Source organism: Ammospiza nelsoni, chromosome 20 (assembly GCF_027579445.1).
Source record: "Ammospiza nelsoni isolate bAmmNel1 chromosome 20, bAmmNel1.pri, whole genome shotgun sequence".
Lineage (NCBI taxonomy): Eukaryota > Metazoa > Chordata > Aves > Passeriformes > Passerellidae > Ammospiza > Ammospiza nelsoni.
In genome coordinates, this window is record NC_080652.1 from 7370503 (window position 1) to 7394646 (window position 24144).

Below are 24144 nucleotides of genomic sequence, written 5' to 3' on the forward strand. Positions count from 1 at the left end.
CAGCACTAGTGCTCTGTGCTGAAATGACTTAAACCACATCTTTCATGGCTCTGCAGCTTTAAATTGCCTTATTTTTTCTTCTCTGAGCCTCTTCTGTCACCTCTGTTTTGCCAGCAAGTCTTGTGAAAGCAGCATCCCTTGTGATTCAGATCAAATGACCGCCTGGCAGCAGGACAGGGACCCTCCTGTGGGGAGCAATGCAAGGGCAGACCCCCACCCTGGACCCCTCACTGCTTGGGGAGAGGATGCTCTGTCCATGGGATTGAGCAAACCTTCCTCCCAGCACACTGGGAGAGGGCAGCACCAGCATTAACAGGAATGTTTTCTTGGCACCTTCGGCTTGGGAGCTGTGGAGTTAAATTCCTCCCTCGAGCTTTGCCCCCTTGGTAACACCTCCAACACCCTGATTATTCATGTTAAAAACAAAAACAACAAAGGGATAATTGCCCAAATTTTGTAAAATGGTTATTTCTGCACATTCAGCCTCAGATGGCGTTTGACCCTTAATACATATGGTTTCACTTAATGTATTTTGTTTAAACAATCCCTGTTCCTGGAAGTGGTTTCAGAATAGGCTGTTCCTCATTGCTGTTCATGTTTGCTTTTTCTTATGATATTATAAGAAGCTTGAAGAGAGTGGATTGAGAAAAGGGCAGTAATCAGTGTTCACAGGCATTTGTGGAAGCCTTTGTATTTTCCAATTAATACCATGTTGACTCCTCAAGCTGTCAAGACTGAAGTGGTTTGGAGCACTTTTGTCCTTAGGCTGTTGAGCTCCCTGAGCTTCTGTTACTCCTCTGTCTGTGCTAAGAGACCCCAGGGAGTTCCAGCACATTTCTGTGGAACAGAAACCAGAAAATATCCCTATTTCATCAGGGAGACCTGGTTTTCCTCCCAGGATAGGCTTCTTGGTGCTCCAACACATGAAAACCTCCTTTCTTTTCAGTGCAAACAAAGTGTTTCTGTGCAAGGGGAGAAAAAAATTGTCTGTTGTGCTTGGAACTATCTCCTTTTCATGTCTGTTAGAATTTCTGCATGTGCAGACATTTCGCAGGTGGTGCAGGGTGTGTTGGTGATATTGAGCACACCCTGAGTGAGCTGTGAGAAGCCTCCCTCAGATTTGAATTCAGGAGTTTTAAAATCCTGCCCTGTGCCACAGCCACGAGAGGCAGCTCCACTTGATGGAAAGAATGTGAGTGCCCCTGAAGTACATGGGAAGTGTGGTTTCTGAGCTGGAAGTTGGTGTGTTGGGTGTGTTACTGAATGTTTCACATTTATGTAGTAACTCCTAGCAGTGGGTCCTGATTTGTGGTTTGAAGGTTTGTCTTAGTTACATTTGGAAAAAAAAAATGGAGATGCCAAGTCAGGTAATTTATCTACAATGATTGGAGAAATCTGAAGAAGAGTTGGCAATAAAATTATGGCATGTCTGTTCATATGATGAAGCAGAATAGTTAATTTTCCCTTATTTTATTCCGTATAAATACTTAATTTTCCATTATTTATTTTTCCCCCAAAATTATTTTTTTCTTAAAATCCAGGCCCTGCTTGGGGGGTTGACAGTGTAAGCAAAAGTGACCCAAGCTATCTTTCAGGTCTTTCCAAAACAATAACCTGCTAAGCCTCCCAGTGACCTTGTGACGTCCTTTACAAACACTTCAGGTAGAATTAAAAAAATGAGAGATCACATGGTCTGTGGGGTTTTTCCATTTTATAAATGGTGTGTTACAAGGCTTAAAATCCTTTTGTGTCACCTCCTCAATATCCTCTATTGTCCATTCAGTCCTTGCTTCATCCCCCTTGACTTGGAGCTGCTGAAGATTTCTAGTCCTGATTCTTTCTATGAATGTTCTCTACTTTGAGATTAATTTTAAAATGGGTTCTCCTGGCACCCTGGCTGCTGTATGTGTGGGAGGGAGGGATTAGGAGAACACAGCAGCTCTTTCACCATCTGAAAATCCTCTGGTCACGCTGGACGTGCAAAGACTGAACCAAGGAAGGGAGGAAATCAGGATGTGTGGCCCAACAAAAACCAGTTCATTGATTTTTGCCTGGATATTCCCACCTGATGTCAGTTCAAGCCAGAGCTTTCCTCCGCTGATGTTCCAGGCTCACTAGTTTTAGTGAGATTTTAGTCTTTATTCTTGTAGTAACTGAATATAACATCTCTAACTTGGCTCAGCTTGTTTATGGCTGGCATGAGACCTCACTATGGACTAGCAATGAGAAATAGGAAAAGCTGTGAGTTAAATTACAGAGTTGTGCTATCTTCTGTCTGGCACTTCATAGAACAACCCCAGAATCAGGAGAGGCTCAGAGTGGAGCTGCAGAGGAATTCCTTACTCCGGAAGGTTTCTCACCAAGCTGTGTTTTCTGGGACTGCTGTCTGTGTTGCAGCACTGCTGCATATCTGGGTATCTGTCAGCTCTCTAGGAATTTGAGGCATTGCATTCCCTAGATCCAGACTGGAGTGCAGCCAGTTACTGGAGGCTGGATGAAGTACTCCCATTTCAGGTGGAAGCACGTCTCCCAGCACAGAATAACTGTGGTCTGTTTGAGGGTCTCTGAATGATTGATGAACTCCATCTATAGCTGGTCCAGTTCTAGATTCTATATGTTTATTTCTTTGGGATCTTTTGTAACTGTCTCAGTAGGAAAGGTTGGTAAGATTAAGCTATTTATATACAACTTGTCAATACAGATGGTTTACTCAGTATTTTGAATTAAGGAACAGCTTTGCTGACCCCCTCACGATGCCAGCACTGTTATTTGTTTGAATATAAACTGACAAGACTTGACATTCTTGAACTGGGTCACCACATGGTTGTGTGAGCACCAGTGCCAGCAAGAGGGAGAAGATGGGAAAGGTGGGACCGAGGCACTCTGTGTTTAGATGGGGTTAACTGGCTGAAGACCCTCACTCTGTGTCAGCAGGATTTCTTCCCAGCTCATCTCAGTGTTTGTCTGCAGCACTTTCCTGCTTCCCTCCCTGCTGCTCCATTGTGCAACTTTTCAGAGCAGTCACAGGTATTTTAGTCTTGTGTTTGTTTGTTTAAATATTTGTGCACATCCTCAAGATCCTCCTCTGTCCCTGAGCAGTGAAGTGACTCAGCTGAGCCTGACATGACAGAAGTGTCTGGCTCACCCTTGGAGCAGGGTGGGATGGCTTGAAGGGTGCCAGTGGCTGTTACTCCTTGATACTTGGCTCTTCTCCCTATTTTCTGTCTGTTATGTGGGCAGACAGAATGAGACCACATGTAACATATCTGCTCTGGGAAAGGCTCTGATTAATGATGGGCAGGTAAAGAGGCAGTGAATAGAAAGGAACTTTTGGAGATCAGTAGCACTGATTTCTTTTTTACACCTTCCTTTATCTTTCCACTTGTGCCTGGAAAGGCAGAAAACATGCAGAGGTATTGCACAGTCTCGTGCCATTTTCTAAATCTGTATTCAGATATGACAAGCATGATTAAGCATACAAAAAACCCTCATTCTTAAAGAGCTTAGCTTAATAACTATTCCCCCTTATGAATTCAGCATCAGTCTTTTGCTTTGTCTTAAGGGTGCAACCCAGGGACAATGTTCCCTAGCTTTTTAATAAAAATCCAAATTAAAATGCTTCTTTCAATGTGTTTTTATGTTTAGCAATTGGAAAAGAGTGTTCAGCCTTTGTGAGAGTTTAGGACTTGAACTGCATCCATTTGTGCTCAGCAGTGCATGAGTAAATTAGAGATCCTTTTCCTGCATCCTTGCTCCAGTTGGACCAAGACAGAGGTGTATATATACATTTTGCTTTTGCCTTATTTCTCTCTGAAGCTCCTTCCTGTCGGCCCCAGCCTTCACAGGAAAAAATACTGGTCCTGCCTTTACGTCATAGTCCCAGCAGGACTCTTAAAACTTCTTATATTGTGTCCTGACAACAAAATAAAATGCTGAACTGTTTGGAGGGAACCATTGCTGCAGGCAGTTCTAATTAACTGGAAGCTTTTCCTTTCTGGGAGCATATATTTACTTTCTTACACTGGGAATAATAAGCAATTAGTGCTAAGGAGCACCCGGCATTTACCTGCACATCTAAGGGAGGCTGAGAGTAGATCCTGAGAGTGGATAAGTAGAGTAATTTAAATCAAGTGACTGTAGATGGCTTTATATAGTGGGTTTTATGCTTATATGGATGCTTTTTTATTTCTATAGTTACGAAGGGCTTCCACTACTTTCTCAAAATAATATGTATTCCCCTGTGGATGAATTAGTGACGTCTGGAATTCCTGAGCAGAAGGCACTGGAATTTGGGGCTTTGGGTTGGGGTTTTGAGGGTTTTTTCCCTTGGTTTTTTTTTAAAAAAAAATAATTTAAAAGAAGAGGAAAAAAAGCACACTCATTTCAGTGTCAAAACATCTGTGTGTTTTAAAGGTTTCTGCCCGTTGATAGTGTTCAAAGGCACTGTCAAGGATTAGCTCCCTAGAGAAAAATGATCTCTGCAATCAAATTTATCCTATTCTCTTGTGGCTGTGTGCATGTATTACTTGAAATTTTCTGCATTTCAGTAAATTAGGATAATCTTTGCTGAATTCAGTGCTGAAAAAGCTTAGGTGAGTGAGTACAGAAATGATGTGTGGTGGGGAAGGGAACCTTCACCTGCCCTGAAATGGCTGTGAGACCTCCTTTGTGTGATCACCTTCAAGGCAAAGGAATTGAATTGCTCCTCGGTTTGATGGATTATTTGTTTATTTGTGCACCATTACTTGCTCCACGTGGCTTTCATCCCTCTGCTTTTCAAGTCCTTGGGTGATTCCCACACCCGTGGCAGCAGCAGGACACATCCACAGATCCGTGCCCCAGCTGGGAGAGGAAAAGCAGCACAAGCACTTTGCCTGGGTGGGGAGAGCCAGAGGGAGAACGGAGATCCAGCTGGTCCCATCACTGGAATTCCACAGCTGGTGCACAGAAGGTTTTGCACACTGACAGAGCTCAGGGGCTCAGGGCAGGTCGGTGTTCCCGCAGGGAATGGCGAGGTGCAGGCATGGATTGGGTTTGTGTTTACAGCCAGTCCTGGATAAAGCTCTCCTCCTCCATGTTCTCCTAATCCCCGCTGGGTCTCATGCGGCAGTGGTTCAGTAATACTTGTTTTCTTTTCTTCTTTTCCCCTTCCACCCCCTCCTCATGTGTAATTTGATCTGCGAGGCCTGCTCTTCTGCTTTGGCAGATTTTTCAGCTCTTGAATGGAAGAAATTAACCATTTAGTTACTGCCAGCACTAACCCCTGTTCACTGGTCCCTCTGGCTCTTCTTGCAGATGTGCTCGGATTTACCCAAGAAAAGCCCACAGTCATCAGCTCTGAGCTCCCCTTTAACCTCTTCTCTTACCTTTACTTTCTCATCTGCATTTCCTTGCCTTTTCATTTAAAGGAAATACGGAAATGTTCCCACTCATGATCTGAGTCAGTGTTTGGCAGAGATATTTCTCTAAAATTTGTTTGCTGGTCCTTTCCAAGCATGTATGTTTTGTGATTGCATCCTGGCTGTCTGTGATTCCTCCCTTCCCTGGGCTGGCACAAAATACTGAACTTCAGCAGGATCCCTAAACTTTGGAATTCTACCTAATGCACAGGAACTTCCAGTCCCTGCTCCCTCTTTGGCAATTTTAATAAACTGCCTGGACAATGGAAGGTCAGTCATTAATAGTCAGGAGGAATTTATGCCATTTTTGTGTCTTTAACGTACACTGCTATTTTTTTCAGATCTGAAAAGTACAAGAAATTTCTTTGGTTTCTTTTCTTTTTTCTTTTTCTTTTTTTTTTTTCTTAGCCTGCAGATGTTCATAAAGTGTTTAGTGGAAGGGCCCCAAAACTTTTTCAGTGATGGGTGATGAGCCACTTTGGACTTGAATTTAACCTTGCAGGCTTCAAATGAGAAAACTCCAAGCAATTCCCTGCAGAGCTCATGACCCATCTTGTGTTTTTACATGAGTACAGTGAATACATATCACCATTGCAGGAATTTAGTACTACCTTCTGCCTTGTTACTACCTTAAAAAAATAAGGATTCTGCTCTGTTGCTTGAAAGGAATTTCAAGTAGTTGAACATTCCATCTCTGAAATCCCACCACTTCCCAGGCACCTCCTTCACTCATGAAAATTGCAAATAACAAACATCTGTTAAATCAAGGAGAAAAACCAACAAATGCACATGGTTTATTGCAAAATCCTTGGCTTTTCTGTTGATGTGTACAGTGGACTTTTTGTAACCTGGCATTTCTTGTTTTTTATTTTTTTTAAGTTTCTACCAACGAGAGTGGGACTTAGTAAGTCCAAGTACCAGAAGTGTTTAATATCTCCCTGTACATGCATTTGCCTCTCTGTGCTCTTGCAGAGCTATTCCAGCTCTGCTGGATGGTGACTGAAGGAAGAAAAACACTCTTTGCCTTCAGGTGTTAACTTGCCTTTATTTGTGGGGTTTTTTATTTTATTTACAATAATACCTATTGTGGAATGGTCTGAGTAGTAGCAAGAGGCTTTTGTTTTTAACATGCTGTTTTAACTAGCTGTTGTAAACTTGTCAGCTGGATCTTGAGAAGAGCTTAAACAGGAAGGTAGAACAGTGGTCTGTAAAAATGTTTTGTGTGTGAAGTGGAAAGGGAGAAACAGGTTTCTACATAAAAAGCTGGAAGAGAGACACTGGCAGCACTGGTGGAGTGGTTTCAAGTTAGGGCATTGGTGGAGAAAGGCTGGCATTTGCACACATCTCTGGCACAAAGGTTCATCTGGGCAGAGTGGTGAAACCACTTGAGCCCTGTTTATCTGGGTGTGCATTCCTAATTTCCTAATGCCAGTGAGATTCCTAGAGCTCACGAAATAAGTGGTAGCTGTAGATCCCTCAGTATCCTGGTTTCCTGTGCTTTCTCTTGTGGAGAATCTCACTTGGAGATCTCACCCGGCTGATGTAGAGCACATTCTGTGTGAAAACACCAACGAGGACTTTTCTCACCCTCTCTTCATTACATGGCAGATATTACAAAAAAAATCCCAAAAGTCATTGCCTTCTTGTGTAGTGCTGTCATAGCCAAAGAAGTGAAGAACCTTGGGGTATTCTGGAAGACTTGTTTTCACTTGTCCTTTGGAGTGTCTGAACAATCACTCGAGACTAAGAGGTGATCCACTCAGGAGACAGTTGTTGAAATCTGAGGTGGCTGGGTGTGGGATGTGCACTCACCCCTAACCCTGCCAGACTTGGGAATTTCTCTACCATAACAAAGCTCTCATTACACAATGTGCTTGACTCACTGAAGTTGTTGTATTCACTGCCAACAGCTCTACAAGACTCCACCAGAGTTTTTGTGCTGCACGTGCCAAGAAGGTAGAGTTGAGTAGCCAGGGTTTGAAAGCTGCTAGCCCTCTGTATCTGATAGATAGCACTGTCTTCCCAAACGTTTGGCACTTTGTGTCTAAGAGTGGATGAAGTTGTTTAACAGTGCAGGATCTGAAAATCCAAAGGAAAGCTGGAACCTGTCAGACAAAGCAGGACTAACCCCCAGGAAAACAGGCAGTGCTGCATTTGCTGTCAGATCAAAGCCCAGCTCTGTTACAGCTCCATCTGTAGCACATGCTGTGGTCATTCATGGATTTCAACATTGGCTTCTTTAATTATTTGCATATAAACATGCACACATACACATTTTTTATCAGGTAATGGTGTTAGGATGTGTTACTCCACTATGTGAAAAATGCCATCAGACAAGAGCTGTGTAGCATGGGAGTGTTCTGTGGCATGGGTGTATTTTTAATCCTAAAGACAGTGACCTATGAATGTGCCAAATGACATGTAATCTCACCACTTACGAAGAAAAATGCATCTCATAAATTATGTGATTCTACATTTTGTTGCTCCAGAGACAAAAAAACTGTTTTACCGCTGGCACTGATGAGTCTTTATCGTGGGGAAATTCTCAACTGCCTTTATAGAAGAGAGAGATAAGGCACAGGTAACTTTAAGCAAGAATTTGCTCTTTTTCTGGCACACTTGTTTACTCCTTTGCTTTAACCACTAGTTTGAGATACTTCTATTTCAAGTGACTTTTCCATCCCAAATCAGCTGAATGTGCCTATCAAAAAATGCCCAGACTTTGGGACTTGAAACTCTGTTAACTTTCCATGTTTCAGAAGAGGATTTTAAAACAAAATTAAGTTCAGATTTTAAATGGGTGACAAACACTCAAGCTGTTTTTAACAGTATTGCAACAAAATTCACTCCAGCTGCTAACACGTGAGATCATGCCAAAACTCACTTTCTGTTCATGGAGTCCAGTCCTTTTGCTGCTGCTGTCATATCTGTGTGTGTGTGATCATTTTCTTTGGGATAGAAATCTGTCCTCAAATTCTAGGTAGTGTTAAGAATGTAAAGAATAAATATCTGTCTGCTAGAAGCAGCTCTGACACAAAGGCTGTGGCTAAATAGGTTTGTGCTCTTGTAGGAACATGAACCATAAAGGCTAATGGATACTGGATTGCATTAATGAGAGCAGAGCCAGCAGGTCGAGAGAAGTGATTATTTCCCTCTTTTTGGCTCTTGTGAAGCCACATCTGGAGCTCCTTCCCCTGCAGCAGATGCTGAGACCCTGGAGGGAGCTGGAGGGGGCTGGAGCCAGCACTGCCCCCCAGGACCGAGGCAGAGAGGGGGTGGAAGGGGTCCCAGAGCTTTCATCACCACCCTGCTGGTGGCTGGAAAGGCTCTTCTCAGAGGTGCACAGCAAAAGGAGGAGAAGCAACACTTAAAACTTGCAACCAGGCGGAGCTGGGTAGGTATGAGAGGATAAAAAGCGTTTAACTGCCCAGCAAACTCTAAGCCTGGAAAATCCTGATGTGGGGAGATGGCTTCCCTCTGAGCAGGAGCTGGAACTGGAGACCTTTTGAGCCTGCTCCCAACCAAATTGTTCTGCCATTCTGCAGCAGAGAGACTGAGTTGAAGGCTGCATCAGTCACTATAGTCCAGAAATCTGCACACATTTCATGACTGATCTTGTTTAAGATGTGTATGACAAACAAATGTGAGAGGGATTTATAGCTGACAGCACTAAGAGTGGCAGAGGTTGTGTGACACTACCAGTATGGCTTTTATTTCTGTATCACCAGTTAATTTCATGGCATTCAGGAATGGCAGAGGGTGTTTGCTCAAAGTATTTACAGCCCAGTTTGCCATGACACAAAAGAGGAAATGTTGAAGGATGATGTTTGTAGCACAGGGACCACACAAGCGTGTCTGCCTGGAAGCATAAAGGGAATTAATTTGTTTATCTACAGAGGAAGTTATCCCAGATAGCCCTTTGTGTTTAACTCCCCAAGTGGATGTGTTTCTCCTAGAGTGAGGTTCTTCTGCAGGCGGGTTAATTTAATTTGAGATGAGGCATTCTTCTTCAGGAATAGGAACCCCAGGAGTTCATCAGAAATGTAATCCGCATTAATTCTGCTGGCACTCATTGTATTAACCTTAATTGTGATGGCTGGGTGGTGCTCGTGGGGGGCAGCCTTTGTACTGCAGGGAATGCTTTGGGGATTCTGAGTTCCTATAGCTGCAGGAGAAGTGGGATAGGGATGGGGACGCTCGTCTCACGGAAAAGAAGCTGAGTGCAGGATGCTTGGTCTGCTCTTAAAACCTCATTTCATCCTAAAACATGACACTGGGCTGAAATATGTGAGGCCTGAGCTCCTCCTGTGATTTATGTAACCTTTCTCCTCCAAATCTGTGTTTAACTCCTCTTTTGTTTCCTGGTAGTTTTTTTTTTTCTTCACTCCCCCAGTGCAGTTGCACACAAGTTCCCTGTTAGGCAGGCAAGGAACAAGTAGATTGGTGTGGGTTTCTCTTAAACTCTGGTGCTTCCATAAAACAGAAATTCTCCAGAAGTGGAGAGAGGATGGGATAGATGGGGAGAACTGTATTGTTGTTTTCCCAATGTCCATGCAGGCTGCCAGCAGTGGGGATGAGAGCCTCAGCTCTTTGTCTGATTTGAGGAAATGTTGAAGTTCTCTACCTGCTTTCTGGTGTATTAAATGGGCATATCCATGTTTGTGTTTTCTGAGAAAAAGGTGAAAGCACTGTAAACATCACACTGTCCTTAGTGTTATTTCTTTGCTAGAAATGTGACTTGTGGTATTTAAAAAACCAAAAAGAAAAACAAATGCTCTTATTGCAGTTCAGTATGGGTTGAGAGATCAAGGATTTTTTTTCCCCAGCTGTCTTTCATGTTTTTACCCCATGGATCAGAAGACCGGGGCAAAGTGATGCTGTAAAATAATGTTTAAAGAGTCTGAGCAATGTTTGCTGTTTCGGAGGCACAGACCTCAGATGCTGGAAGCATGCAGAGTTTCCCCTAAAGTATTCAATGTTTGAAAACCATGGAGGGCAAAAGAGCACAAGCACTAGTCAGAAACCTTGCCAAAATAAACTGTCAGATGTGAAGGCAAGTTTTCAGGGACAAAAAATGAAGATTTGCTGATCTGTTGACTCTGTGTGTGACACACCAAGGGCTCCACACGTCGTGGAGTGATTTGTGCTGAGATCAGCTTCCCAGGCCGTTTTCCCCAAACACTGTTCTGCATCCCTTATGAACTCTGCATCCTTTGAGCACCTCTTGCTCCAAGCAGCAAGAGCACCCCGAGCTTTGGGAGGTGAAAAGGGATTTTTGAGTGGAAATAATGCAGTTGTATATATACCCAATATGCTATCTCCTTTAGAGAGCGATAGGTAGGTAGATAGACCATACCTACTATATATAAATATAAACATGCAAAATATATACAAATATAAATATAAATAATATATAAAAGTCATAACTAGATATAAATAGAAATAAATATTTTTATTATATAAATATATATTAAAATTTATATATATGTGTGTGTGTGTGTATACACACCCCAAAAATTATGTCTGTTTAAATGGGACACACACAATAATGCCAGAAAACAATCTATAAAAATACATGAGCAGAGAGCATTAATTGGTGTGCAGCCTTGAGAAACATGCCGGGAAAAAGAACAGTAGGTAGTGTGAGAGTGAAAACTTTTGTGCCCTTGTGCCGGAGGAGCAGCAGCAACCGCATGAACCTGAATCCCTGTGCCTGTAGTTGGCGCAGAGATGCCAGGACAGATCGCAGGGCAGGAGCTGCGGCTCCCCCGCCGTTCTGTGCCGGGTTACCGTGGGCATCGCTCCGGGCTCGCCGCTGTTGGAGCAGCCCCGGAACGCGCTGTGGAGTGACGCGCTTTGGAGGCTCCCCTGGCGGCACTCCGCCTTTCCCCCTCTTCCCCAGACCTGCTGGTTTCCCCCCCGGCCTCCTGGGCGCTGGGAGAGTTGCAGGCAGGAGGAGGTTAAGGAGCGAGGGCGTTGCTGCACGCCTGATGTCATGGAGGCCGGCGGCGGCGGAGTGAGGGGCCCTTTGTTGGCAGCCGAGCCCCAGCAGCGCCCGCCGGCTGCCGCGCACGGCCGGCACCGCTCACTCTGCCCAACTTAGTTGGCTGCGCTTTTTTTTTTTTTTAGTTCTTACTGCTTTTATTCTTTCTTTTTTTTTTTTTTTTTTTAATTTTTTTTTTTATTCTTCCCCCACCTCATTCCCCGCCTCCTTTCCTCTCTCTCCCGCCAAAAGAGTTGGGAAGGAGGGAAGATGGCTGGAGTTAACTCCCCGGGAGAGGAGGTGCGGGGCCCCTGCATTTTCCGCCTCTCGGGCTCGCCCTTGTAATGCTTTTCGGAGCGCTGGATTTCGTCGAGTTTTCCTGGATATTTTGTTTCAGGCTTCTCCTGGATATGTTGTTTTAGACTTTTTTTAGACTTTTACCGGGATCTTTTTAGACTTTTTTTTTTTTTTTTTAAAGACTTCTAACGGATAATTCCACATAGAAAAGAAGCTGGAGAAGAGGGGGGAAGGGAAAACTGAACAGCCGAAGCCAAACTCTAACAAATGAAAATGTTGGAGATTTGCTTGAAATTGGTGGGTTGCAAATCGAAGAAGGGGCTTTCCTCCTCCTCCAGCTGCTACCTGGAAGGTGAGTACCCCGATCCCCCCCATTCCGGACAGAGTTTTATCCCTCGTTTTTTAGGCTGGGGTCAGGTTTGGGGGATATTTGGAGCTGGCCACGTTCGGGTTGGGTTTTCCAGAGCCAGGGTGAGGAACCAGCGGTGTCGGACCCAGGTGCCTTTCATTAATGCAGTTACAGAGGGAGCGCGGCTCTACCATTTATGGTTGTAAAATGTCAAGTGATCTTATTGCCGAGCCCATAAACAAATCCCTATCTTCAGGCCTCAGCTTTATTATTTTTTTTCCCTGGGGGGGGGGGAATCTTCCTTATTTTGGACGTGAAAAAACCTAACGCCGTACTCAAGAAAATTTAGATGAGTCCATCGGTAAAATATTTTCAGCATGTGTTAATACGTAACACATTAGTCAATTTTGGTTATCCCCCTTCTTAGTGTGCTTTCCACAGGCATTCGTTTAACTGACTTTTCTTGCGTGTTTGCTTTTAAAAAGTGATTTTTGAGTCACACCCGTGGTTACTTGCAGACAGCGGGATGTTAAACATATGGAGTCAACTGGTTTGGATGGAAAGCTTGGGCTTTCCAAGGGGGGACGTTGGGATGAGGTGTGACCTCAAGCAAGATTTTCACCCTGCCGTGGCTTCACACCGTGCCTGGACCAGCCTTGTGGTCCCTCCTTCCCTGCACTCCCAGGGCTGTGTCCATCCCACAGGCTCCTTCAACTTCTTTTGTGTTGCTGGATGTTGTTTCAGTAAAAATAATCCTCCTGCCAGGAGGACCGTGCTAACTCATCAAATCAGAGGCACGGAAGGCAGCAGCTGATTTCCAGGGGCCTATCGCAAGTCGCTGTTGCTCAACTCTCAAATATTCAGTGCAGAAACGGCCCTCGGAAATTCATAGGTTAGGAATCTCAAAATCTACAAATGGCTGCTCGTGGCAAACTCGCTTGAAGAAGTTTTGGATCGAGAGTTTGTATTTATTGGATACATTCAGTGACTCTGAAGAATTTTTTCTGTTCTCTAAAATCAAAGAACATTGTCCAGAGGACTTTTTCTGCTTATTTAAAGTTTCAGAAACCAAATGGTGGGCAGATGCATGAATAATTTTGATGTTTTTATGTGACTGAATTCTTCTGCGATCTTTTAAGCATACAAAGCCTGTGTCTGTGTTCCCTGCCCCTGGTATTGCTCAGGGTGTGTGTGGAGAAGGAGCCCCAAGCTGTGCTGGGCCTCCTGTCTGTGCTGCTGGATCTTTCAACACAGCCCTGGGAGAGCAGGCAGAGCATCTGGGGCCTCATTTCCCTCTGCAGAAATGAATGCTGAGGGATGATGTTACAAGGGTGTTGCCCTGACTCTTTCTTGCAAGTTTTCTCTTTTGTGTTCCTTACAGCCGCTCCCCCCCTCCCCAATTTGCAATGCAGTTTCATAATAGGATTAGAGCATAGTTTGACTCGGCTGTATAGGCAGTGTGAGTTAAGAACGTTGGACACAATTCATATTGTAGTATTTCCACCTCCTGCTTCCCTGAGACTGTGGTTGTATATTTGGTTTTTTTAATGATGTAATGGGAAATGCACATTGAAACGACTTTTACTCAATTTCAAAGTCTCACTTCTCAGCTCATCATGGGGCAAACCCAAAGCCAGTGTCAGAGCTGATGTTAAAGGTGTACAAATGTGGCAACTGCAACCTTAATGTGGCAGTCAGGACATAGACAGCCCAGAACCCCCATAATTGATTGGGGAACAGGGTGAGATACTCAGCTGAGGAAAAAGAAGTTTAAAAAATCAGGATTTTCTGTTACTCCTTTCTAAAGCTGAATGTCTTCCTGGGCAGCTTTCTTATAAACATTACTGTGAGGTTGAAATCCTTGTTGAGGACTCCTCCAAAAGAATGGTGGTGGCTTGTCCCAAACTCCTGAATTCCAAGAGCACAAGTGAAATCCATTTGCTTGTGTTGCCCTTAAGAATGTGACAAGCTTTTACATATGGATTTGTTATTTTAAGCTTGGCAGATCATGAGAAAGGGGCAGGCTTGTGTCAAGGGTCAGAAACTCTGGATCATTGCTCCTGGATCCCTCTGAACAGCCTGTGATGGCCAGTCCATTTCCATGCACAACCCTCAGCCTCTGAAAGAAAGAATTAATGAGATAGTGGTGATATCATTGGAGGATTTAACTCTGCTGTTATTTTAGTTGTATGAAAAGCTGAAAGTTTCTTTACTGTAATAGATGAGAAACCTTAAACATAACTGCTTAAACGCTGAAAGGTCCATTAGGTGCTTGGAAATCCAGTTGCAGCCAGGGGAGGATAGAAGAAATTTTACTTAATTCCTTATTTTTGTATGTATTTGTATTCCTTATTTTTGTATGTATTCCTTATTTTTGTATGTTAACAGAAATAATCCAGTTGTTGGTTGATGAATGGCATAGGAGGTAACAAAATCAAGTCTATTTGTTGTATTTTCAAACACTTCTGGAGATTATTGTGCTGAGTCTGGATTTGCTGTGAGGCTGATTTGGTGTCAGGCACGTGTGTAGGTGCATGTGTCCTTTGACCAAGTAATCAGAAATGTGGTTTTCTTTTCATGGTGGTCCCTTCTGAGAGGCTTTTATGCTCTGTTGGTTTGCAGGAACGAGGGTTGTTTGGAGATGCTCCGTGTGTGGTGTGGAGGGCTGGCAGGTGCTGTGGCCCATGGCTGTGTGCTGCTGTGCAAGGGCAGACTGTCCTGCTCCCTAAAAAAGCTGAAATCTTCTCTTAACTTGATCAAAAATACGCTCAACCTGGTTCTAACAATGACTGAGTTTTCATATTGACGTTTGAGCTGGGCATTTCTTTGCCCTCATTTCTATTCCCACTAGTAAATATTATTTTAAAATGTGACAGATTTGAATTTCTCTCATCTGCTTTCTCGTATCTGCCTTTGCCAAAGTGAATAATTCCTCACCCACTTCACACCAAGAAAGGGTAAAGAGTAGAAGGGAAGAGGCACAGCGAGTACTGCTGCCAATCTGATCAGGAAAACAGAATGTGTCCATGTCCCAAATAGGGGCTGGAATAGTCTTGCTGCCTTTTTGGGCTTGGCTCTGCCACTGAAAGGCAAAAGCCTTGTTTAAAACCTGTCAGTGTTCTCTGTGAAGTTGAAAAAAAAAATATTTTGAGGACACTAGTAAAGTCCTTTTGTTTTTTAGCTGAAAAGACTCCTGTTCTGCCAGCTTCAGACTGACTTTTTTTTTTTCTAATTTATTTCTTTTAGCATGTCTTGTTACAGCTAGAGGAGACAAGCCTGGAGAGGAGCAGCAGCCTGTACCCATTGCCCTGTTCCTGGAGAGGGATTTTTGTAATGCATTTGGGCACACATTAAGCCAGACCTAAACTGGCAGCACAGTGACTTGTCTGCCCCAGTGTCACTGGGAGAGCAAAATCATCTGCCCCTGCTTGGGAGAGCAGATGCACTAACCTGGAATTGCTGCCTCCCTTCTGTGTTTCCTCTCTTCCTTGGCTGTTTTCTGCTCCTCACCTCATGGCCTCTCATCTACCACCACTCACTAGAGTTCTTGCTGTTATCCACATTTCTGGCTTTGCAGCGGCTTCTTTGTTGTGTGCTCGTTCCAGTGGTTCTTATCTGTTCAAAAATCTGGCTGATGGTGCTTGCTACAGTTTCCCGTGGGATGTGGTGAGGGAAAGGATTGTCATTTCACAGGAAAAGTTGTAACAGGTTTGAGACCTGAAACTGATCATCCACAGACACGTCAGTCCTTCCCTGAGCAGTCTGTGGGGCTGCTTAGTGAAACAAGGGAATAGAACAATAAATCTTGATGATTCTTGCTTGGTGCTTTCCCTGCCCCAGGGCTCAGAATCAGGCAGACTTTCCTACTTCTGCTCCTTCAGGAAGGAAACAAAACCAAAAGCTATAAAAGTGAAGTTGTCAGAAATACTGAAGTGTCACTGAAGTTCACTTGAATCTAGTTACTCTTTATTCTTCCTCTCCCAGACGTTATTGTCTAAGGTCAGGCAGAACTCAGTGGCAGATTTGGGAGTAAAGTTCAGATTTCTGCCATACCCACTGTTCTACTCCATCCATTTACAGCTGTGATTAGCTGGCTGCAGAAAGATGATGTTTGCCGTGTCACTAAGGGGTTATAAATGGAGTAAACTCAGTGACTGAGTTCAGGTAGAGCCTACCAGTCTGTGTATGAGTGAACTTGCTGAAAAACCCAGCAGAACAACCCACAAACAAATCAACAAAACAAAAAATGACATTAAAAGCCCTGAAATTATGGAATCATCTCTTGGAGGAGGGGCCCAGCTCAGGGGAGTGGGGCTGGATCAGTTTCTGCACTGCTTCATCTCTGTATATAAATACACAATGTTTAAAAAGTGGTATTTATCCTCATGCTAGCTCTAAGAAGGTGGATTTTCCAAATATCAGCCAAGAGCAGGAAAATCAGCAATTGTCATTGCTGCAGAAGGGTCTGTGGGGGTAACAGCAGAGGCTGAGCCTGATCTCACTGGAGGGATGAGTCTGAAATAAAACATGAATCCCTCCTTTTTGGAAAGATCTGCTTTACAGGTTCTTTAATTTTATATTTAAATCCATATTCCATCAGGCATAGGGAATCTGTGAGGGCCACTAAGGAGCAATACTGAGACAGAGAGGCAGCTGCTCCATCATATGTGCTCAGAGTGGGAAACATTTGGAAGTATTAAATCTGCATTGCTATTTATCATAGTTTCTTCCAGGGGAAAAGGGGAGTAGAGGGAATGTAGGGAAAAGAGAAGGCTTAGGTGGCATGTGCTGTGCCTCCAAAGAGATTAGCAGATGTGTTCTGCACTCCCTTGCTCTACAAACCTTGTGGAAAATTGCCAGCACAGTTTGTAAGCCCACAGGATGTTTGTTTTGTAGGGAGACAGGAGGTCTCCTCCTTCCCTCAGGACTGCCTCACAGTCAGCTCTGGAGGAGCCAAGTGTAATTTTGTGCTCCTGCCTCTTTGCCAGCCCTTCCCTTGCATTGTGAAGGAAATTTGCTTGCGTTCGTCTCGACCAGAATTGTTCATACTCAGAAGTTTTCACACAGCCCCTAACCATGATTCATGGCTTCGTATGAACAGTAATGAGTAGGAGATAGTTACACTTATGAAACCTTTTAGTGTGCAAGCATAAATACCTTCTGGGAAAAAAATTAAGGGAGGAAATGATGACATTCTTATGGCTAATGCCTCAAAATACAAACTGCTGTTGTCTTATTTCAAAGTTGGCACCACTTTAATTAAGAGTCATCATTTAGTTGATGTTAGTGGAGAACTGAATTACAGTGCTGCTTTAGGACTCCCATCAGGAACCCAGGTGTTATCCAGAGCAGAGTAATAAATTGCAGCCTTGCTGGGATGCAGCACAAGACAAAGTGGATGTGTGGAAGGAAGGACAGCCCAGCGATAACAGATTGAATTACGCTCGCTTCCTGCCCCTTCTCCGTGCCAGGATGGCCTCCTGTAGGTACAGCAGCCAGGCTGATTTATTAGGAGGAACCTGGCCCACTGAAGATCTCAGCAGTGCTGTAAAATTGTAGTTAAAACCAGCAGTAGGAGGTGAAGGAGCTGTGTGTTGAAAAAGACTCTCAATATGTAGGAGCAGCAATGTCTAATTCCTGCTCTGGAGGACTGGAATGTCTGGGCAGATTTGCTGGAGGATGCTCAGAGGGTAAATGCTGCTGACAGCCGGCTGTACGTGGCTCCCAGATGGACATGTCCTGTCTGCTTCTCTCGCTTCATGGTTTTGTGTCCTCAGTCTGCTGACAGTCTCCTCTTGGGGCCCAGACCTTTAAAAGTGTGTTTTGTCACGGTCTATCAAGCTTCTGCTACACTCGGGTCACCACAATTCTGCTCTTCCCTTTACGCTCTTCTCTGTGTTGACTCAGGGCCTCATCCTCCCTTTCTGGACACTCTTCAAGCTTCATTCACCACCTTCTCCACCCCAGTTCTTAACTTGGGGTCCCTAACTTCTGGAAAAACCAGCTCCACTCAGCCCAACAGTTGTCTGGTGTGTCCCCATCGTGCTCTCCTGCTCAGCACGTTCACACACAGCCAGCACCTCTGTTGGGGTGCCTGTGGCTGCACAGGAGGGTCAGACTGGGAGAGACAGAGGGTGTGAGCATCCCCTGATTTCACTGGGAGACCAGTGTGGTTTTCCAGCTTAGCAAATTGACATGTGTGTGTTTAACAGCCCTTGCTCCTGCAGTCCTTGGTGTTGCAGGTGTTGTCACTGAGTCAGTGTCTGTAGGAATGTCCTTGAGCACAGCCAGCCTTCCCCGACTCTGTACCACGCTCGTGGGTGTTGCTGGCACTGGCGTGGTGTTGTCTCACAGCTGAACTGAAGCACATACCTTGGCATCCCAGTGTAGTGAGTCAGTCCCAGCCTCACCAGGGCCTGGGCACGAGGGAGGGATTCTTGTGGAGCGCTTGGCTTTGCTCTGACATCCCCATCCCTGCTTGTGCCTGAGCCATCCTCGCTGGGCTGCCATGTGCTGGAGTTGGAGGGGAGCCTGCCTTGGATTTCCTGCCTTCCTGTGGAATTAGTGCCCATGTGGGAGGCATTTTCCTTCCTAAAGGAGTTTATGGTCCATCCCACAGAGCAGTGACTGCTGCTTTGTCCCATTTTGGGGGAGAGCATCACAGCATTGCTGCTTGCTGAGGCTGTGTGTCTGCCCCTTGCAGCTATGCTGTCTGTCTGTTCCAGGTGTTCACTGATGGTTTAACTCCTTGGAGTACCTCTCATCACTCTGGTGCCCTGTGTTTGATAAGGGAGCTTAATGGGCTTCAAAGCATTTTCATGGTAAAATGATTGTAGCTTAATTTCTCAAAGTGGATTTTCTGTTTCTTGTCTCATTGTCACTCTTGAGGGAAACCAGGCTATTAAAATATATTCTCCTTCAGGACACATGAAGAGGAAGCCAGGATATCAACGTGCTTTAAAATAACCCCCCAACACACTACCACTTTTTCTGACTGTGGAATCATTTAGAAAGTGGAATTATTTAACTGCTGTGATTCACTATGGAAATACATCTCCCTGCAGTTACAGTTTGGCTATGAAAACAGGCCCAGCAGTGTCTGTATTTGCTATTTTGCTCACATAGATCATATACTTTTTCCAACAAATACAGTAGTACTCATGTACATAAATAACCACCCAAAGAGCCTTTACCAGTGGTCACCTGACTAACACATCAAGGATGCCAGATTGTCTTTGGGTGAATAGTGGCCACTTCTACTATTTGCACTTTCACTATCAAAGATGATATTAGAAAATAATGTGTGTTGTTATGATTTGTAGGTTGAATTTGGGGGGTTGGTGGTATTTTTTTTTAATCCTTTCTCCACTGGGAACATATTTTGGACATGTCCCAGTACACACTAAACTTCCTTTTCTGATGTCAATTGCCTCAGTTCTTCACCGGTTTACTGGCACAGCTTATACTCAATTTCCAGGCCAAACAAACAGTAGTGTTAAAACCATGTTTTGACAGGATTGCATCTGTACAACAGCACAAAGCTACTGAGTATTGCAGGTGTAAACAGAGTTCTGAGCTCCCAGGTGACCTGACAGTCTAGGAAACACTTGGCATGGAATCTCTGCGTCCAGAGCCCTGTGTGTGCAGAGAGGGGCTCAGCAGGCAGGGGCTGATGCTGTAATGAAGGGCAGTCCCTGGGGCAAGGGGCTGCAGTGACAGTGCCGTGTTTCCTGTCCCCAGAGCCACGCTGACGCAATGCTTTGTGTGCAGCTCTGTGACCTCGCTCAGCAAACTCATCCAGATGGAGAATGACCCTTCAAATACAAGAGTTTCACAACTTATTGTCCTGGCTCTGTGCCAGTACAGTCAGGCTTGGTGCTGCCAGCACATCTGGGGGTAGCGTGTTAAAGAGTGAGGGGCACAATTATCTGGGACATTTCTGCTCCAGACTCTACGGTCGTGCCCCAAAGTGAAGGACTTGCAGGAGCAACTGCAGTAAAATTCCCTGGTGTATTGGGACTTGCCTGACACTTACTGAATATTACATGCCTAATGTGCTGCAGGGTATAAAAAACTTTGGAGGTTGGCTTTTATTCACCTGTAAAGCTCAGTTTTCCGGAATTTCTGTCTTTGGAGTTGTCTCAGGGTTCCTAAAAGTGTAGAAGTTTGCTCAACACTGCTGTAGTTTGAGAGTGATGGGCAGGAGAGAGGGCAACAAAAAATACTGCATTGTTCTCAAATAAGAAGAGAAATGATTAAAAAAACTGTGAAGATAGAAAGACCTAACTCCTTCTTAAATACCATGTCTTATAAATCTCACCTTGCTTGGCTCCATTTGCTGCACGTTCTAGCCATTTCATTTATAGGATAATTAAGGGATTTACCTTTTAAAGGTCTTGGGTTTGTTTTCAAATCTAACCATTCCAGCAGTTAGGTGTGAGCCAGAGGATTTACAGGCAGCAAACAGCCTACGTGAGCTGCGTTTACTGGGGGAATGGAGAAGGGCTTTCCCTTTCCTGCATTTCCTGAGAGCTGGGGGCTCTGGGAGGGTTGGGGACAGCTCTGGAACAGGAGTGTCCTGCCCATGTGGCAGGAGATGTGCACTGAGGCACCGTCCATATCTGTGCTCTGACGCACGAGGAGCACACGTGTCATGAAACAATGCAGCTTAGAAAGTCAGAGTGTGTGGGTTGGCCAGATGGCTTTTATCAGCCAAAATGAACCTGCTTTTTCCTTTCTCTCCCTCTTTCTCCTGCAGAAGCCCTTCAGAGACCGGTAGTGTCAGACTTTGAGCCGCAGGGTCTGAGCGAAGCAGCTCGCTGGAACTCCAAGGAAAACCTCCTCTCCTGCCCCAGTGAAAATGACCCCCATCTCTTTGTTGCACTGTATGATTTTGTGGCGAGTGGGGACAACACTCTCAGCATAACTAAAGGTAAGGTCACTGCCCAGAATTCCACTGGGAGTGTGGGAGAAGGTGTAGGAAGGAAGGTCGCTGTGAAATAATTAAGTTTTACACCAAACCCTGTGGAATTTTTTTTTTTTACTGTGGGAAATCATCTTAAACAAATACAAATATTTCACAAAGTCATGACCTTTTTAAAGGTTATAACTGTCTTTTTTTTTATTGCATTGGGCAAGAAACTGTCAAAACTAAATTCTCCATTAGGATCAAGAATTTGAACTGAGAAATTAAACTAAGCTGATTTTGGAGGCTGGCCTCTTATTTTCACAGTTCTCCAAAACACAGTCCCTGTATGAAAAATGACTGTACAGATATAAGGACCAGAAGGATTGAGAAAGAAAACACTGTATGTACTCCAAGTCACATCTACTTACCTTCCTAATTAAAATTATTTTTTAATTGTTTATCCACTCCAGTTCTTTCCTAGCTCCAAGAAGCCAGCTCAGTTCAAATAAAATTTGCTGGATTCATTTCTTAAACTCGAGCAGTATTGGAGCTGGTGCAGAACTGCAGGAGAGCCTAAAAATCTGAAGCATGTGACTTTATTTGGCTTGGAGAGCTCCACTGAAGCTTGAAGAGAAACACATGCTCCCTGCTGAGTCAGATACCTATTCTTATAGGAGATTATTTAATGATCTGCTAGGCAGAAAGAACTTATCTTTATCTTCAACTCCTAGGCTCGCCATGTCTAAATCTAATCCTGACTCTCTGCTGGGCTAATTTGCCCCAGAGCAGGCAGCAAGGACAGAATAGCTCAGTCCTTCATGGGGGCAGGGTGTCTGAGTGCCCAGGCCACTCTCAGCCCCTGGCTACCTTAGCAAGCCCAAGGGATATCAGCTCTTTAGTGATTACCAGCTCTCTTAGGATTCCAGCTCTTTGCTTGCTAAGGTGCCCAGGCTAGTTGAGAAGCAGACACGAGAGAGGAGAAGAAAACGTCCTGGGGTTCCACAGCGATGGTTTTATTGAGGGGTCTGTGTTCCAGCCACGGCTCTTCTAACCAGAATGAGCTAAAGCAGCCCCTTTTTACAGGCCATAAGGGGATCCAAACTTGTCCAATAGTAGGGGTTAAGGGAAAGTGACCTGTGGGGTTACAGAGATAAGCTGGGGTCTGAGAGGTGGAAGACGGGAGCTTCTTTTGCTATTTCATCACGACTTGGCAATCCCTATCTTTGCACCTCAGCCCTCCGCGGGGCCCTAGCGAGCTCAGAGCCTGCCACATAAATCCATTTTCTCTTCCCCCAAGGTGAAAAGCTCCGCGTGCTGGGCTACAATCACAATGGGGAGTGGTGTGAGGCTCAGACCAAGAACGGGCAGGGCTGGGTGCCCAGCAATTACATCACGCCGGTGAACAGCTTGGAGAAGCACTCGTGGTACCACGGGCCGGTGTCGCGGAACGCCGCCGAGTACCTGCTGAGCAGCGGCATCAACGGCAGCTTCCTGGTGCGGGAGAGCGAGAGCAGCCCCGGCCAGAGATCCATCTCCCTGCGCTACGAGGGCAGGGTCTACCACTACAGGATCAACACTGCCTCCGATGGCAAGGTAGGCTCCAGGCTCTGCTAACCTCGCTGGGATATTTGGTGGAGCAGTAGCAATGGAACTGAGCAGTTCTGAGCTCTGGTCGCAGGACTCGTGATTTATTACGGTAAACTGTGAGATTCTGATGTGGCTGGGACAAAACAGTTCTGTTCCGGTAGAATGCTATATAATCCAGAAACATTTTATCCCTTTCTTTAAGGGAAAAAATAATAGAGTTAGATCAGAGCAGAATCTAATAAATAATTTTATTGAGATCCTGAGAATTCTTATCCCTTATGTTCAAAAGATAATCCCTGACTGTCAAATCAGAAAAGTCAGCGCCTGTTGCTAATAATCCTGTAAATATTAGGGACAGAATGCTTTCTGAGGTATTCTGCAGTATTTTTAACTACTGTTTTGATTTCTCTACAGTATTTCAGCGTGATCATTGGAGACGGGTAGGCACTTTCACTTTTATATGGGCTTTGTCCCCAGTTCCTTCATTTTTCCCCTAGATTGTTGTGTGCTGTAGCAGTGGTGCAATGCTGTGCTTTGTGGATGCTGCAGAGAAATGTTAGCATAAAAGTGTAGTTTTCCACAGGTTTTTGTTTTGATTTCATGGAAACATTTCCACTGGCATTGGAATTTGGAAAATTTTGTTTTTTAACAAATCTATTTTAAGCAGTGTCTCTTTAGATCCTGTGCAGAAGTTGAAGTGTGGGTCTGGAGCATGGCTGCTGAGGCTCTTCTTGCCAGCATCTAATAGATGACAGATTCTGTACCATTAAATTTCCTCAAAAGAAAAAAACCAAAAGTAATCAAGTATAGTAGCAGCCCACTGTGCCAAATTTTCCTTTGTCCTGTGAGACCTTTACTCTTCTTACAGCAAAGGTGACAGCAAAATCTTTAGTATGAAAATACAAGGAACCAGTACACTGTGCTTCCTATTTATTAGACTCAGCACTCTAAAACCTCCAATAAGATAACCAGATTTCATTCTGTGATGAAATATTTTTTGTCTGCTTTAACAAATGGGTTGTAATTGAGACAATTCTGACCATGTCATTTAAGGCAACATATTTCCAACTTATGGCATTTTGATTCTTCCTTCTCCCTCCCATGTAGACGCTCTCTGTGGTCAGCATCAGCTCAGTGAAGTGCTGACATGCAGCATACTTGAAGGACTACATGGCAATCTGGAATATTATTCCTCCTCCTCTCTCTCTAGTGGATATTCCTTCTATTCCCATAGATGCTGGCAGATGAGCAGTGCTCACATGTGAACGTTTTGAACCGAAGGCTCCTTGGGTTGGTGTAAATAAGCATGTGTCCGTGAGGAGATAGCACATGTTCTCCATTTGAGCTGTAATAGAGTTTGGCATATGAAGGCTTTCATCCCAGCAGAGCCGTTTTATCCCAGAAAAACAGTTCTGCAGAGCTCCAGTAATCCATTCAGGTCTGTGTTAGCCAGGTTAACTGTTCGTTTTCCACAAAGTTGCTTGCATTGGTGTTTTTGAGAAGAAGCAAAACAAAGGTTGGAACAATTCACTAAAGCAGATTTGCAGCTCATGATGGTTGGAAATACAAAATTGAGCAGCAGCAGTGACCTAGACCTGTGGCTTTTGGGTGTTGCAGGATC

At 44.4% G+C, this 24144-nt stretch overlaps 1 protein-coding gene across 2 annotated transcripts in view; it reads left to right on the forward strand.

Moving 5' to 3' along the window:
* ABL1 (ABL proto-oncogene 1, non-receptor tyrosine kinase) overlaps window positions 1-24144 on the forward strand; it is a 75582-nt gene that overhangs the window by 32961 nt on the left and 18477 nt on the right. Inside the window, exons 1-3 of one of the 2 annotated variants that reach the window (XM_059486530.1) lie at window positions 11644-12031; window positions 20787-20960; window positions 22234-22529. In XM_059486530.1, coding sequence (XP_059342513.1) covers window positions 11947-12031; window positions 20787-20960; window positions 22234-22529 — 555 coding nt within the window. In that variant the 5' untranslated portion in view covers window positions 11644-11946. Of the gene's footprint in view, window positions 1-11643; window positions 12032-20786; window positions 20961-22233; window positions 22530-24144 lie in introns of those variants that run through there. The other variant, XM_059486529.1, reaches the window with a different exon arrangement.